The sequence below is a fragment of the Coccinella septempunctata genome, chromosome 3 (assembly GCF_907165205.1).
Source record: "Coccinella septempunctata chromosome 3, icCocSept1.1, whole genome shotgun sequence".
In the NCBI taxonomy this organism is placed as follows: domain Eukaryota; kingdom Metazoa; phylum Arthropoda; class Insecta; order Coleoptera; family Coccinellidae; genus Coccinella; species Coccinella septempunctata.
In genome coordinates this window covers 20,748,341-20,765,777 of record NC_058191.1, presented here as the reverse complement: position 1 = coordinate 20,765,777, position 17,437 = coordinate 20,748,341, and the positions used below count along the sequence as shown (strand labels likewise).

The window sequence follows — 17,437 nt, the reverse complement described above, 5'->3', positions numbered from 1 at the left end:
AAATGTTCCCATTACAGTATGTGGATTGGTTGGTAGATCCGCTGTGTACAATAGATACAGTAAGGGACCAAGAACACTTTTGTGGTACTCCAGATGTTATGGGTAACATGGGATATTTTGTCATCCACTCTCACTCTAAATTTTCTGCTGTTCAGATAGGATCTCAAAAGTTTGAAATACGCTATTGGAGGAAATGTTTTGATCTTGTAAAGTAGGCCAGGGTGCCAGACCTTATCAAATGCTTGGCTCTCGTCCAGAAATGCGGATGTGCAGTATTTTTTCTGTTCCATTGCTTGGTTAACTACGTGGCTTAGTCTATGTGCTTGCTGCACTGTTGAGTGAGCTGCTCGAAACCCAAATTGATGATCTGGTATCCATTGCTCTGTTGTTGGATCTGAGTTGATTCTTCCCAGTACGAGTCGTTCAGGGATTTTTGATATGACTAGAAGCAGACTGATCTTTACCAGGTTTTGGGATGAGAATAACTTCTGCTGTTTTAAACTGCTCTGGCCAGTAGTTTTGTCTAAGTATGGCGTTGTATAAATTCTTCAGTAAGATAACCCCTTCCTGGTAACTCTTTTTTTACTTTTTGGAGTAATTTTGTTAGATCCTGCTGCTTTTTTATTTTGAGGTGTTTGATTTCGTCTTGAACTTCGGCTCTTTTGAGAGGTTTGATAGGTGTTGTATAATCAGGTTTATTCAGGAGTTCCCTCTCTATTTCATATTCTATGGCGTCGTCGTTGGGGGTAAACACTCTGGCTAGGTGTTCTGCAAATAATTTGGCCTTTTCTTCATCGTTTCTAGCCCATAGTATAGCAGATATTGAAGGATTGCGTATAGCTTTTCTTCATCGTTTCTAGCCCATAGTATATCAGATATTGAAGGATTACGTATAGCTGGGATGTGCATCGTAGGCTTTTTGGAACTCTTTAACGGCTTCCATATGGAATTGTCATTTCTCTTGAGGTTTGAGACGTAGTTGTTGAATGAGGTCTCTTTTGCCTCTTTGAGTTCCGTCTTCAACTGGCGTGTTATTCTGTTCAAGGTGATTTTATCTGCTGAGGAATGTGTCCGCTGCCAGTTTACTTTTGCCCTTCTTTTTCGTGCCATGAGCTCCTTAATTTTCGCCGGGATATTCTAGACCTGAATTGCTTCGTTCATTGCTGGGGTTGCCTGTTGCACTGCGTGTATAAAGGTTGTTGAATGTGCACAGCGCTTTCTCAATTTCATCTGGGTTTTTTAGGCTCACATTAAGGCTTATCGTTTCTTCAATTTTGTTTCGGTATTCGTCCCAGTCGGTTCTTCTGTTGTGTAGTCTTGGAATTGGTTTTTTATATATTGCAAAGGTACCGACTGTTGCAATTATGGGGGAGTGGTCCGATGATAGGTCGTAGCTTGGAACAATATCCATGTTGGTAGAAGAGATGCCGTTTGTAACGAAGAAGTCCAGTAGGTCTGGAATCTTATTGGGATCAGTTGGCCAATATGTGGGGGTGCCAGTTGATAAAAAACTGTAGCCATTTTGTTGTATGAGACTAGCAAGCTCCCTATCCTTAGTTGTGGTGAGTCGCGACCCAAAGAGGGTATGTTTCCTGTTATAATCTCCTACTGCTATGAAGGAGTTGAAAAGAAGTCACTGAAGTTCTCTTTTTTGATGTTGTGACGTGGTGGACAATACACTGCAGCAACTTTTATATTGTATGATGCAAGCTGTACCTTTATAGTTGTAGCTTGTAGCAGGTCTTTATTGTATTTCGGTAGTTCCACTTGATTGATGGCATTTTTGACGATGATGTCGGTGCCGGCATGTGCGGTGTTGTCGGGATGATTGGTGTGATACGTTGTGTCTTGGGGTATGTTGAAGTGTGTTTCACTTATCAGTAGGATGTCTATTGAGTTGTAATGGGGAAAAATTTCTATTTCATTTTTGTGTTGTAGAAGACCTTTGGCATTCCACTCGGTATTTCAATGAAGTTAGTGAATTTTACTGATAAGGGTTGTTAGCATGTTCATCATCATGGTGTTCTGTTGAATTAATTGTTGAAACATTGTTTTAAATTCTTCTAGAAATTTGTTCATTACATTTGTGAGATCATTTGGTTGTTCTTGATTTTTTGTATTAACTGCAGTGCTATAGCTTCTTGTTGTTTGCTGGTAATGATATGGGGATGTTGTTTCTTTCTGGCGAGATTGTAATTTTGTATATTGCTGATTATCTATGAAGGGTGATGTATGTTGTGTTTGTGTTGAGAACGTTGTTTGCTCATTGTTGTGTGTCCTCCTGTTCGGTTGTATATTCTGTCTATTATTAGCATTACGGTGAGTGTTCAGTAATTTGTGATAAAATTCGCATCCCTTGTAACTTGCTGGATGATCTCCTCCACGTAAGGCACATGTTGTTGGCGTTTCTTTGCTTTTTCTGCAAGTGGCAGTGTTGTGTGGTCCTCCGCATTCTACACAGACTACGGTCTGTTGCAATAAGTTTTTGAGTGCCCATATTGGTGGCACCTCAAGCATTGTGTGATTCCTTTTGTTCTAATTGGGGGTTCAATTTGTATGGCTATGTTGTGGAGGTACTTTAGTGCATATATGTCTTTGTTGTTAGTGACTGGTTCTAAGTCTACAAAGGAGAGATTCAGTGGTTCTTTAGTCTGTCTACGCCTTCCATTAATTATATTCCTGACTTGGTGTCCTTTGTTTGCTAGTTCGTTCTTGATTATATTAGGATCTGTTGAGTGATGTACGATCATAATAGAAGGAAATTGATTATATGAGAGCCATAATTATGATATTTTGCCTTCTTCATTATACAGGGTGTTCCTAAATATGTGTATCAACGGTCATCTATAGATTTCTCATGACAAAATAACATTTTCCATTTTTCCTCCGGGTCTTCGTTTCCGAGATACAGGGTGTGTTGTTAACTATGGTCGCTAAAAAAAACCTTCGAGAATATTTGTTTTCTAATATAATAATAATAACTCCGTACTTTATTATCTCAAAAGGCCATCGACCAAAGTCCTTCAGCCTGTGTATATAACATTATTAATATTATACATAAGCATATCCATAACTGAATTTCTAAGTGTACAAAACTCGAGGAAAAAAAAAAGAAGAAAATCTACAATTGCTGTATCTCCTCCCATATTGTGTGCAGCGGGAACTTTCTCCTGGTGCCCCCATCATGATCTCTTTCCACACAAAATTGTTGTAAGATTTCCTTATTGTGTTCTTTCTGAGCAAACTTCTTGGCGAGCTCACCCATACGTGAGTTTATAGGTATTATTCCCGTTATTTCATAAAGGAGAGAGTTTGGGGGATTATGAAGAGGGTTACGGGGATGTCTCATCTTTGTTATGGCTCTTAAGGAGGTAGTCTCTGCTGTTTGAAGAAGCCTAGTGGTGGTCTTATTTGCCGTGAGGTATATTGGATGGCAGTATTCCAGAAGTGGGCGACAGATTGTTTTGTATATGTGCGTTGCTGTTTTCTTGTTGATACCAGAATTTTTGTATGTGAGTTTCCTGAAATGCTTGCTTCTGTTGATGCATTTTCTCTTTATGATGTTCGCGTGTTTTTTGAAGGTCATCTTTTGGTCTATCTCTACACCAAGGTATTTCGCACTCTCTTTACATTCTATAATTGATCTTCCCCTAATCAGTTTAGGCGAGTTTTGCGTGATCTTGTGATTAAAGATGATAAATTGGGACTTGTCGGGGTTCACTTGTAATCTCCATGTATTGAGCCAAGATATCGTCCTATCCAGTAACCACTGTATGTTATCTACTGTTTTTGCACGGGAATTGCCATGACTGATAGGGGCGTTATCCGCAAATTGTAGAATGTACATCTCAGGTTGTGTGTCGTTGTTGTAGATATCATAACAGTACACCTTGCACAGCAACGTAGCCAGTGGCGAACTTTGAGGGACACCTTGTTCATTGTTGAATAGGAAGGGTAAGTGGTTTCCCACCCTAACCTGAAAAGAACGATTCGTCAGGTAGTTTTTCAGCAACCAGATTAGATAGCCAGGGCATTTCAATTTGTACAGTTTGTATATTATTATTATTATTATTATAAAAGATACAGAGTTGAGTATAAAATACTATAGAACTCTTGAAAAAGAAACATAATAAAAATAAGCAATATTCATCCAATGACAAGGAAAAAAAAAAGAAAGAACAGAAAAATCCCCAATATGTGCTGAAATATCCTAAATAACACTTGTCCTCCAGATGTCGAACCGATTCTTGAAAACATTAACAGTCGGAGCTCCAACAACATGAGGTGTAAGTTGATTCCAACAAGCGAACACTCGATTGCTCAGGAAATGCTGACGGGCTCTCGTATGGAATCTTTCCCGCGCTAGCTTCATGTCATGTCCTCTGAGATGGTTGGTGTTCAGCACAAAGATGCGACAGATCACAGCCGAAAAATCCTTTTAATGCTCTGAACGCCACAATCATGTACCCACGGATCTTTCGATCCGCGAATGTATCAAGACACATTATATTCAGACGATCTCCGTAGGTAGGTCTTTGCACTCCATATGGCAACCGTGTGACACGCCGCTGCAAAGATTCGAGCATCTGAGCATCTCGCCGAAGCCATGGATGCCAGACCGGGCCAGCAAACTCAAAAATTGGGCGGATGTAAATCTTATAAAGTGCGGCGACGGTATCTGGATGGCAACCCTTGAAACACTGCTGGATCATGTAAAGTTGTTGTTTTGCTGTATTACAAATATGTAAAATGTGTGGACTCCAGGAAAGGTCACTGTTCACAACGACTCCCAAATCGACTTGGCTCAAACATCCATCTAAGGCACAACCATCAATAAAGTAGGGTCGTCTCGGATTATTGTTGCCCTGATATAAAACACGACACTTGGATATATTCAGAGGGAGCAACCAGTCGGAACACCACCCCACCAGCAAATCCAGATCACTCTGAAGGGTCCGATGACAGTCCGACCTGTTGTACAATTTTATGTCATCTGCGTAAGAAGCGGAGGGGGAGCGCAATAACTGTGGTAGATCGGACACATATAAAATGAACAAGAGGGGACCAAGAACCGATCCCTGCGGTACACCGCTCAGCACTGGCCTCAAAGGGGATGTCATGTTACCAACCCTAACCGAAAAGGTACGATCCGACAAAAATGAACTGATGAATCTGAGTAGTGTATAGGAGTCCTTTGTGCCAGATGCTTTCAAAGGCTTTCTTGATATCAAGGAATAGTGCAGCACTATATTTTCCCATCAGTTTGTTGGTCTGAACATTCGATGTTAGAATTGTAACTGGGTGGACGGTGGAGCTTTTTTCCCTGAAGCCAAATTGATGATTCGGTATTTTCTGGCCAATTTCTTTATCTAACAAGTTTTTTGTTAACTGTTCGAATTGCTTTCCTATAACAGACAACAAGGTGATTGGACGGTAGTTTCTTACAACGTGTTTATAAGTTTTTGACTTAGGTATTGCAATGATTATCCCATGTTTCCACTCGGATGGAAAGTAGTGGTGGTTTAAGCAGTATTCGTACATTCTAATCAAGTATTTATGAGCAGAGTTACTCAACTTGCGTAGGATTTCCTTTGTGATGTTGTCGTGTCCAGGTGTTGTACTCTTGCCTTTGTTCAAAATTTAATAATACTTGTCTTCGTCTATTTTAATATCCAACATATTTGGTTCATCCTGGAAGTAATCATCATACCAATTACAGACTTCATAGTATTTTTGTTGGTCAAACTGTGCTAGCGACTCTTCACGAAATGTTTTCTGATAGTAAGATGCAAATAGGTCTGCTTTTTCTTTATCTGTTGAGTAAATTGTGTTGTTTTCTATTTGTTTCGTATATCACGATTTTCTTCCAATGTTTTCTTTATCATGAAATTATAGCATTTTCGTTTGGATATTGTTATTATATTATATTGTTATTGTTATATTATGTTATATTAACATTATTTTTATTATAAATTTGAATTTGAAAACCTAGTTGTCAAATTATATTGAAATTAATGAACTTGTTAATTATCACTACTCATTTTTCCAATTACAAGAAATCTACAATACATTAGCAAATTATTTTTGATCATAAAATGTTTTCTCGAAAACGGTTCACTTTAGAGCAATGAACCAGGAGTACCTTTTTCATGTAAAATACTGGCGCATCAGAATTTGCTGTGCAAATGCAAATTGGTCCAGTGGCGTTAAAGTTGGGGGGTAAAACCTTTGTGCAAATTCAATATCTCCGCCCCTGGCATTTCTAATGAAATCGAGTGAAGTGCAAAAAAGTAGTTATCATTAGTGACAATGTGTGTACAAAAACTCATTTCTGTAATTCAAATGGTACTTGAGATATCAGCAAAAAACTGGAAAAAATATAAATTTTTGACACCCTGTATCTCCGAAACGAAGACCAGGAGGAAAAAATGGAAGAGAAAAAAATGTTATTTTTTCATGAGAAATCTACAGTTGACCGTTGATACACCCTGTATACAATGGCTAAAATTGGAACATTGATGTAAAGAAAACTTGTCTGAGTTGAACTGGAAATCAGAAATGATTTTCTAAATGAAGTTTGTGTGGATTTTCGAAATTGATATGTATGTATATCAACTGACTAGGTGAAAAGAGTCCCCTCTGGGGGGAAACGGATCTGATGTTTGTGCAAATCCTTTCATTTTGAGGTTATATATCCAAGTTAGTTAATTCACCTCCTATTCTTTGTAACTAATGTGAAATGTATACTTTACCATGCTATAAGGACAAGATACATATACAGGGTGTCCGCGCCATGAGGCGACAAAAAAGAGATTGTATCCTTATATTATTTAGAACTATACAAATTGTTTTGTTTCTTCTGCACAGCTATCAACTTCTCTAATTTAAATGGAACATCCTATATATTGTTACATTTTTGAATTCCTTGTTAAATTTGAATATAAGTTAACTATGTCTGAATTCTCAATGGTTTTCGAGAAATTTGACTTTTTATTAATGTTTTGACAGTTTGAAGTACTTACATAAAGGACTATAGCTCCTTCCCTATTTTATGTAATTGATACAAATTTGGACTGTGTCTAGTCAATAAATGCAACACAAAAATGTTCTCTGTAAATAACCATATTATATATAGGGTCCACGAAAACGTAGATCCATTATCGAAACAGAAATTCATCAAAATCTTCAATTTTTTAAATGGCAACCTATATCACGACTTCATTCAAAACAACTAAAAGCGAATAAAAAATGTTTAAATAAAAATGAAGATTTTGATGAATTTCTGTTTTGATAATGGATCTACGTTTTCGTGGACCCTATATATAATATGGTTATTTACAAAGAACATTTTTAGTGTATCATTTATTAATAAAAAAAATTTGAAACAATTACATAGAGTAGGGACGGAGCTATAGTTCTTTATATAAGTACCTCAAACTGTCAAAATATTTATAAAAAGTAGAATTTCTCGAAAACCGTTGAGAATTCAGACATAGTTGTGTTGTCAAACTTATTTTCAAATTTAAGAAGGAATTCAAAAATGTAAAAATACATGGGGTGTTCCATTTAAAATAACGAAGGTTGTAGCTGTGCAGAAGAAACGAAATACTTTGAATAGTTCTGAATAATTTTAGGGGATGCTAAAAGGCTATGCTAAAAAGAGGAAAGTTTTATTTGAAACTCTTTTTTGTGAAGTTAACAGAATTAAGACCGCTGCCCCATGGCGCGGACACCCTTTGTGTCCTTGAACATTGACTAAACGTTCATTTCATCGTGGAAAATGGTGAAAACTGACACCTTCACATAAAAGTCTTATTCGAAGATTTTTCAAAGGATCCAAATTATGAACACTTCACTAAGCTTCCCTCATTATCAAATATGAAGATATTTTCAACATTTATTATTATATATGATATTTTTTATCAAAACTCTTATTGAAACACCAAAATATTCTCTGTTCCTCAATGTAAACACACAAAAGTGTATTAACTTTTTATTTAGAAAAATTGATACCCGGGGGCGTATCGCTTGTTGGGAATTCCCAATTTACAGGTCTAATTTTTTTTTAGAGGTACTCTACATGTTCCAAGGTATCTCCCCTTATATTAATCTGATACGCTGGAAGAAATCCCGAATTTCCAGCTTGGGCTCCCCAACTATAGGGGACTGATAATTTAATTTTCATTGTACTGAATATTGTTTTCTTACAGTTTATCCCTGACTATAGGCTGAGGCCGATTATAAGAGTTTTCCTGAAACCGTTCATACATTCCTGCCCTGCTCCATTCTATGAAGTTGTAGTTTCCCCGATAATGGAACACCTCACACCCATAAGTGAGTAGTTTAATGAAACAAGAATTTTCAATTTCTTTAAATAACTTTATACTTTATAGTGTTCTCCAAGTTACAAACCAAGTGGCAGCAAGTAAGCGAACTACGAAATCCAGATTCTCAGGAGGATCAGGATACGCAAGAAGTACTGGACGATATTCTAACTAGGGCTCTTACTCGTGAATACCTAGACATTTTCAAGATAGCCTTAGTTGGCGGGAACTTTACGCCAGAATCGAATCATGATACGATGGAAATCGAGGACCTCAGTACTGATTCTCCTATTCCTCCACCAACTAGAATAAATATCACAAATGAAGTGATTTCAGATTTAGGCTTAATCCTGTTGAGAAAAGAAAAGACTTGCCAGTCCATTTTGCTGACGGTTTTAGGAGCTTTATCCTGGATTGACAGCAATGCGTCACTCAAAGCCACCTACTTGATTGGGCCAATTATAAGACAGCTGGTAGTTGACAATTCTCTGAATGGACAGATGGCTGCCCATGTCATGGCTGCTGTGTTGAACGCATTGACCTTACATGGACAACATGAAGCAAACCAAGGTTCTTTATTGACTTTAGGCGCTCAAATGTATGAAATGTTGAGACCTCTATTTGTGGAAGTCTTGGGTATCATGCAACAAATACCTGGTGTTAGTCCAGTAGACTTGCAGAAACTAGATGAAAGAATTTCAGGGAGCACTAGTAAGGGCAATAAAGTTGAAAAAGTCAAGAAAGATTTGTTCAAGAAAATTACTGGTTCAGTGAGTACATTTATCACTAATTTTATTTTTTATGAACTCCGCATAATCCTAATATGAATTTTGACATACGTCTAAGGTATATATTGAGAGTATCGACCTACTCTCAATTTGTAATCAAAATAATTTCATCCTAAATATATAATTTCATAAATATATATAAAGTTGATGGATTCAAATTGCAGTCTCAACATTGTATGGTACCCCGTTACACTAACCTCTACTGAAACACATACACATGCTATATTGTTTAATATAAAAAATATTTTTCTTATATTCAAGGTAATATACAGGGTTATTCTTTCTCATCTCATCCAAAACAATACTGGGAACTTTTCCACATTTTTTCATGAAATTCATTCTCAATGTGATATCCGGGATGACGAGAAAATCTAAAATATTTTCAAGTTTCTATTACTTCCGGTTGTAACGGAAGTTATTATTGAGGCTGTTGTACGTTTTCACACTGGATACAAAATCCAGAATAGTTATTCTAGTTTTCAAGAAAAACTTCCTGTTTCATTTGGAACTCATTTTTTTTTTTTTTGAAAATATAGTTCTAATTTTAAAAGCAGATACAAAAAATTCCCATCAACCATATGCCTAACACTGACCATTTTCGAGATATTCAAGAGGTATTACTTAGGTAGCGCATTCAATCACAAAATCATAGTTGTTTATTTCAAGGATGTTGATGACGATCTGAAGAATCAATAATTGTTATTAATAAAACAAGTGAGTTAAAGGAATGTTTATTCATGAGAAGAAAGTTTAACCTACGATTCAATTCAAATTATTGTTGCTAGAGCATTATTCAGTCCATATCAACAAGAGCAAGATGAAGGTTATCTGTCCATATTCATGTCATTTTATTTCACTTGTGAGTTGAAAAAAATATTTCACGGAATGAATAAACATCCCTTGTTGCTATGGGTTGAATAATGTCGTTTCTAAACGTCAAAATGGATTAAAAAAAATTGATCAGAAGGAGACTCTCCAAGTTCTGACAGTTCATGTCAAGACATTTGTTTCGTGCCTCAGAAATGATTCATTCTTTGCTCCCCTAATTTTATGATGAGGAAGAGATCTGAAAAGGTGTTTAATTAGTGAATAAATTTATTGAGAGGTTTTTATAACTCAACCTGAAAGCCTTTCTGACTAGTTGTTTGCAGTCCTTCCTATCAGTTAGGAAAGTATAAAGCATATTCAAAAAAAGATTGTGTTAATTGGGATGCATTGGAATCTGATGACTTCTGAATAATATAATCATCGACGTTCCGCAGATTTTCATGACTTGTTATCTTTGTGATTTCTATTTTATCATCTACCCTGAGTGAGTCCTGATATCAGTATTGAAAATACAAAAGTATTCTGCTGTAGGTACTTGAATTCTAGCAAGACGATTCACCCACAACACCAAGTCCAACATCCACTACGTTCTGATTTTCGGTCAGTTCTGATTTATATTTAAATATTTAAAAGCAGCAGTACCCAGAACCGTGTTCTTGGGTACCCATTCAATTTTTTAATTATTCATTAGAAAAATGTTGGTGTTATTGGTGTTTTTGTCCTTTATTTAATTCCCGAAATCATATGCATTGTACCCAATGAGACAAAAGTTGAATAATGCCTTCGAATTCTGGGTATACTATGACATGTTCGTGTTCTCCGCATATGCTTCGTCGATTCTTTTAATTCAATGAGCGTAGTTCTGAAAGTGTGAAATATTTATCTCTCTTTGAATATTCTTTTGATATTTTTCTTGGAGAAACATAGTGAAATTATGTTCGATTATATTCGAAGCTTTTTTAGTGGCAAAAGAATTTATTTTATGTGTTATTCGGAAATTAACCTTTTCGGAGTTATTTGGGAAAAACCTATTATTAAAAGATCTTTCTGCAGGTTGTAGCACCTGATTTGGAATATACGTCCATCAGACGAACACTACATATTTCTTGGTATGCTATCACGTCCAGCACTATTTAGGATTTTAAAATTGAATTATTGCCAAATGCGACATGCCAAAAAAAAATTGAAATCCACCGTTCAATTATTTCGTTAAACAATTTAGTGAAGCAGCGTGCGAGATTGACCCGCTAGACATTTGAGAATCTGGTCACTGGTCGACAATTTTGTTTCGCCTTGCTTATCTTTGAAGACAAATTTTAACTTACGTATTTTGAATTATTCGAAAACGGTTGATTTTTGGTTTATCTATCTATCTGTTTTCAAGAAAAAGCTTCAAAGAATAATTTTCGATATGCATTATCTGAACAAACTGTCAACAAAAAATATGCCCAAAAAAAGGTCTCCAGAAAGACTATCCTCAGTGAATCCGAATCAAAAGAGCATGATAAAAAATTAAATTCTGTGATCTCAAATAATATTGAATGAATTTTGAACGAACAAGGTGACCGAAAAGAAAATTTATAGGCTTGTTCGTAGAGTGGTTCACAACGGTTGTGAACTGTACAGAATAAGCGCAAATGGATTTTCGCTACCCTAAAATGGAATTGCGCTTGCTCTGTACAGTTCACAACCGTTGCAAACCACTCTACGAACAAAGCTTATATGTAAAATAGCGATACAAGAATTAGCCGTTTGTCGGGAAAATGTTTATTAGTTATTAATATACGCTATTTGTTAATTAATTTCTTGAGAATAATGTCCAAATGTCTACTCTCGTGTTCACGACATTCATTCAATATAACACTAGAATTCCTGATGATGGTTTGTCATGTATGCTACTTGATGGTTCCCATTTCATGGCGATGTTTCAACTTGGTCAGGGGAGTTGGCTACTAAGGTTAACTTCAGATTTAAGGAAACCCCAAATAAAAAGTTCATAGGCGTCGAATCAGGACTGCAAGGGGCCCATTGGATGTCCCCAATACAGGAGATTAATTTGCCTGGCAAAACTCTTGGCAGAGACACATTTGACGTGTGTTAAATTGCTCTATCCTGATGGAACTATGTTTTTTGGTTGTAGCCAGGGAAGTTCTACCATTCGGGCAAAAGAAACTCAGTTTAAATCCTCTCACATTCCACTTGTCGAAGGAGAGATTTCTGAGGATTGATTTTCGGATTGGTTGCACTCCAGTACTAACAGTTCCACTCTATTTTACGTGGCTATTACGATGAAATGAGCTTCATACAGAAAAAAGATGTTGGTAAACTCCCAATTCCCTGGTTCACGAATTCTAACCTCTGAATGGCATTATGGGGTTTCATTTCTTGCACCAACTGAATTTTATAGGGGTATATATTTAGTATCTACACCGTAGATCTAAAGCGATGATCATATTCAAAGCACTTTCTCGCTTCATGGAGAAGTCGGGATCAGTATGGACAGACCGATAAACCCTATTCCTCTTGTTCCCATTACCAATAACCTTGGGCGCCTGGGTTTTGGTTTGTCTATTATTGAACCAGACTCATTAAACTTTTTTATCAATTTCCGAATGAGAGGTAATGGTGCATCATTCGAGCGACAAGAACCTCGAATATTGGAGAAATTTCTTCGCGCTATTCGCGAATCCAATTACCGTTGAGGGCGCTGCGAAATGAAAACAAACCTTGACGTTTGTCAGTACTCTTTTCGAGATTTGTACGGCCTAAGAGAGTTTTTCTAGAAAATCAAGATATTTATCGGAAGTGAATTGATTGATTTAGTTTCGTAAAGAAAGATCAACATTCTTCGGAAATATTTCATTTCAAAAGGATGAATTGTGGAATAAAATCGAGCAATGATATTGGTGATCCACTGTAGCTAGACACAAAATCCAATTATTTCACAGATTCTTTCTTGAATTAAACCTAGCTTATAATGTTGAGGCAGCATATACTAAGTTTGTGAAGTTTCTATTTGAATTATTTCAATTCCATGTTATGATATAGGTATTCCTTATACTGAAATCTCAAGAGAAATAAATATGATTCAGCTCATGGAACAAGTTCTACAGATGAGAAAAAGCATTCATTTGGAAGTATGAAAATTATGAAATTGTATTTCTAAATCGTCAATAGAATTTAGCAGAAAACTCTCGCAAAGAAAAATCGTTTAACCGAACTCCTGCCAGTTGAAAGCACTGGTATAAATACATTATCCAATATTTTTTCGGAATTAATATTTCCATTATAACTTCTGCAATTAATAATTATAATACTTTGTTGGAAAACGTGACATAAGGAACCGAACTTATTTTGACTTTGCAGTACTGACAAAGTAGTTTCGTAATTCAGTCGGCAGAGGGCGTCTAGATTTTTGGATTCGCCAATTACCATTTTTGTAAAATTCACACACAGCGTGCGATACGCACTCACAAAAACTCTCCATAGCAACTGAACTCCCAACAGCTATGCTACCGATTGGCACATCCACCGCACCCTTCCGAATCGTTGCGTTAACTCAGTAAGCTAAACAAATATAAACTTTCTTTTGAGACACCTTGTATTATTCAGGATGTTTCAAAAAAAAAGTGACCCCGTCTCTAGGATAGATAGAAAACTGAAAAATATAGTTAGGGAGCCGACGATGCTAAATCGGGATTTATTCGAGCGTCGCGTCGTGGAGACCTAGTCGATTTTGAAGATTAGATTGTAGAAAGAAAAAAAGGTTCTATGATGTCATCTCTTTCAACGGTGAGGAAAGCTTTTGCAGGTTTTCAAAGATGTAAAAAAAATCGTCAGGTGTACCGGGCTTTTCACCATGATTTGACCCTCCCCTTTAACTTTGTTACTAAAAGAGGTACAAAAAATGTTTTATACAAAAGTTTCACGAAATTGACTGATGTGTTCCAAAATGATTTCACAAAATGAAATATGTACAGAGTGGGCAACATAATGATTGCAACTTCATTTTTTCGAATGTAACACCCTGTATATTTCTCTATATTTGGCTAGCTCCCCCGATTTCGAATATATAACATATGTATGGTCTATCTCTTTTATTTTGAGTACCTTTGAGTATTCAAAGGTTAATACTCAAGGGACCCACAGAGTTTCAAAATCCAATAACCACTTGGCAAGCTTAGGTATCAGTTTTCAAGTGGTAAGCTGCGATAATTCGAAAACCCCCTTTTTCAGTTATCTCGTTGGCAACAATATAACATACGTTTGACATTGAATGAAACTATATTAAGGCCCGGTTGTTCAATTCGTGATTAAAGTTAATCCTGGATTAATTTTGACATTTACGTTCAAATCTGTCACGTTAATCCAGGATTAACTTTAATCTCGGTTTAAACCAGAATTGAACAACCGAGCCTAAATATGCATTACACAGAAAGGGAAAAATTTGAAATATTTTCACTTTATGTGAAGAACAATAAAAATAAGAAAGCTGCAAGGGGAGAATATATGGATATGTTTGGAAGATTATCGACTCGTATATTTGTAATTGAGATTGGTTATCGGGTGCAAACGGAGTCAAAAAAGGCCACTATTGGTTAATTTCTCTTTATTGATTCCTAAGCTTTCGCTACTTTCTGTGTAGCTTCATCAGAGGTCTGAATTTTTTTATTAAAAAACAAAGCCATTAAAAACGAATACAAAAACATTTTTTTTAAGTTTTACTCACTCAATGTGAGGTTTCACAAAAGCCTCGCTCCATCCGAGCAAAATACTATGGTCTGAAATTAGGTTCTCAGAAAACATCCGACGAATCTTTATGAAAAACACTCGAGCCTTCAAGGATTGTGCAAATTGATGCAGATGAGTTAAACGATTCTTGCTATATTTCACACCGACAGTGTGGTAAAAGTTTTTGTTGAAATATATGAAATATAGCAAGAATCGTTTAACCCATCTGCATCAATTTGCACAATCCTCGAAGGCTCGAGTGTTTTTCATAAAGATTCGTCAGATGTTTTCTGAGAACCTAATTTCAGACCATAGTATTTTGCTCGGATGGAGCGAGGCTTTTGTGAAACCTCACATTGAGTGAGTAAAACTTAAAAAAAAAATGTTTTTGTATTTGTTTTTAATGGCTTTGTTTTTTAATAAAAAATTTCAGACCTCTGATGAAGCTACACAAAAAGTAGCGAAAGCTTAGGAATCAATAAAGAGAAATTAACCAATAGTGGTCTTTTTTGACTCCGTTTGCACCCGATAACCAATCTCAATTGAGAATATATGGAGTTGCATCCATATCAATCAATTCCAAGTGATTGATTGAAGGAAGCGTCACGTGACCTGGAAATATGCTATTCCTGGATTTATACTAAAAAAGAACCAGTATAGGCCATACAAATTATTACCAGTACAACTCCTCACAGAAGACCAGAAGCGGAAACTCTTAGTCAAAACATGCTACAAAGACTAGAGGAAAAGCCTAATATAATATGTTTATAATATGGACGGACGAATCATCGTTTTCCACAGCTGGCGTATTCAACAGAAAAAAACAGACATTCTTGGGAAAAAAAATCGAAGACAAAGAAAACCTATTCGAATCATAAAATCCGGAAAAAAATCTGTTAACGTTTGGTGTGGCATTGTTTATGATAAAGTTGTGGGGCCTATATTTTTCGACTACAAATTAACACGTGATGCATATTCAGAAAAGATATTGCCAGAGGTAGCTCAGCTTTTGGAGCAACTGTTTTCCGCTGAAGAATTGGAGTAAATAATTTGGCAAGAGAACGGAGCGCCCCCGCATAGCGTTTTGGAAGTTTGAAAACATTTAGTGGCCAATTTGATCTTTGGATTGCGCACCCATTTCATGGCCATCAAATAGTATTGAACCATATGATGTTATATATTTTTGAAATCAGTAAAAATTAAGCTTTCAAAAAATTGTAAAGAAATCTAGTGTTCCCATTTAAAAAAACATTACTTGGGGTCATAGCTTCGTAATAAGAAATCCTGCTAAAAAGGCAAGCACGCCAAAGGATTCTACTTAAAAAAGTGTCTTTATAATGTTTTAATTTCAGAGCTCTATCATCAGTGTTAGCGGAGATATAAATTTATTTCGAAATCGCCATTTTTCCAATTTTTGTTTATAACTCGAAAACAAAAGAAGGTGGCCAAAAATGACTACTACTCTTGTTAGTTTCTCAGAAAAAGAGAACGAGAATGGGGTATCAGATATTGTCTACCTACACTGGTTTAAAAGCTGTAGTGCTAAAACATCGAAATTTGCCCACCCTGTACATCAGCTTGTTCATTTGTACAGAATCTTAAAAGTTCCAAAGGAGGAATGGATTCCAAGAAGGATCGAAACGTCGATGATTTGCAAAATGTTTATAATCCATGCCAGCAGTCCTGAAGACAATATTCCTTCCCAGTATTGTAACAGCAGGGAATTTGTTCTGTTTGTTTAACTTATGGGTTCAATGGATTCAGTCAAAAACTTATCTAGATTATATTTATATATTTTATTTCTATTATGAAACTAATTCGCATGTGGACTACATCAAAGTTGTCTCTGGTCAAGATTTCGCAATGTTTTATTGTATAGAGAGTTTACAATTAACTTAACTGATACATTTTCGCTCAGAGGGGCATCTCAACACTTATAATATTCAGAAGTCATTTTGAACACAGAATTATATTTCTGCTCATCCCACATCACAACAGTAGCCTAATCTACCATATTACAACACTAGATGTCGTATTTCCCATTTTTATTTATAATGATTCATTTTTCAGCTGATTGGTAGAAGTATGGGGCAGCTATTCAAAAAAGAAGTTAGAATACAAGATTTGCCGCAAATACCTGTAAAAAAGAAGAAGGAACAAGAATTCATCGGAGATTTGAGTTTACTGAGTTGAACTGTAAATTTATTTATTCAATATATTCAATATTCGACTCATGTTGATGAAAATGACTGTATAGCATAAATTATGAAAATGCATTTTTTTTGTATATATACTTTGTTGAAATTGATATTATTCAATTTTTCTTAATATAATTGGATAAGTTTTCCGAACAGTAGTTTATTATATTTTCCTCACATACACATTTTCCACGCAAAAATTCCATTCGTTGAAATATTTCTGGGAATGAATCGAAATTCAAGTTTGCGATTCCGGGGTGAATCTTTGACAAGACTACAGAGATGTGTCCTTGTTAATTCTATTGCCGAATTCGAACTGTTGCGTATGGTAGGGGCGTGTTTACCATGGTAATTCGAGTAAAATTAATGACATAATAGTATAACAATAACTTAAATGAATAATGAAACGAAAACAATAATCGCAAAAAATAATCAAAATAATCTCCCTATTTGCATTTTTCTTACGAAACAACGTAGTAGCGGGCAAACTACGATAGGAAACACGGACCTAGCCCTGAAACGCCTTGTAAGCTGCGATCTCCCAGCTTAACTCCCGTAGTCCGTAGTG

At 36.0% G+C, this 17,437-nt stretch overlaps 1 protein-coding gene across 1 annotated transcript in view; it reads left to right on the top strand.

The window, feature by feature from the left end:
- The window catches only part of LOC123308972 (exportin-5), a 56,239-nt gene extending 39,217 nt beyond the window's left edge, over nt 1–17,022 (top strand). Inside the window, exons 9-11 of the mRNA XM_044891797.1 lie at nt 8,211–8,334; nt 8,394–9,094; nt 16,742–17,022. Of these exons, the coding sequence (XP_044747732.1) occupies nt 8,211–8,334; nt 8,394–9,094; nt 16,742–16,864 (948 nt within the window). The 3' untranslated portion in view covers nt 16,865–17,022. The remainder of the gene's footprint in view (nt 1–8,210; nt 8,335–8,393; nt 9,095–16,741) is intronic.
- Nucleotides 17,023–17,437: the final 415 nt, after the last annotated feature.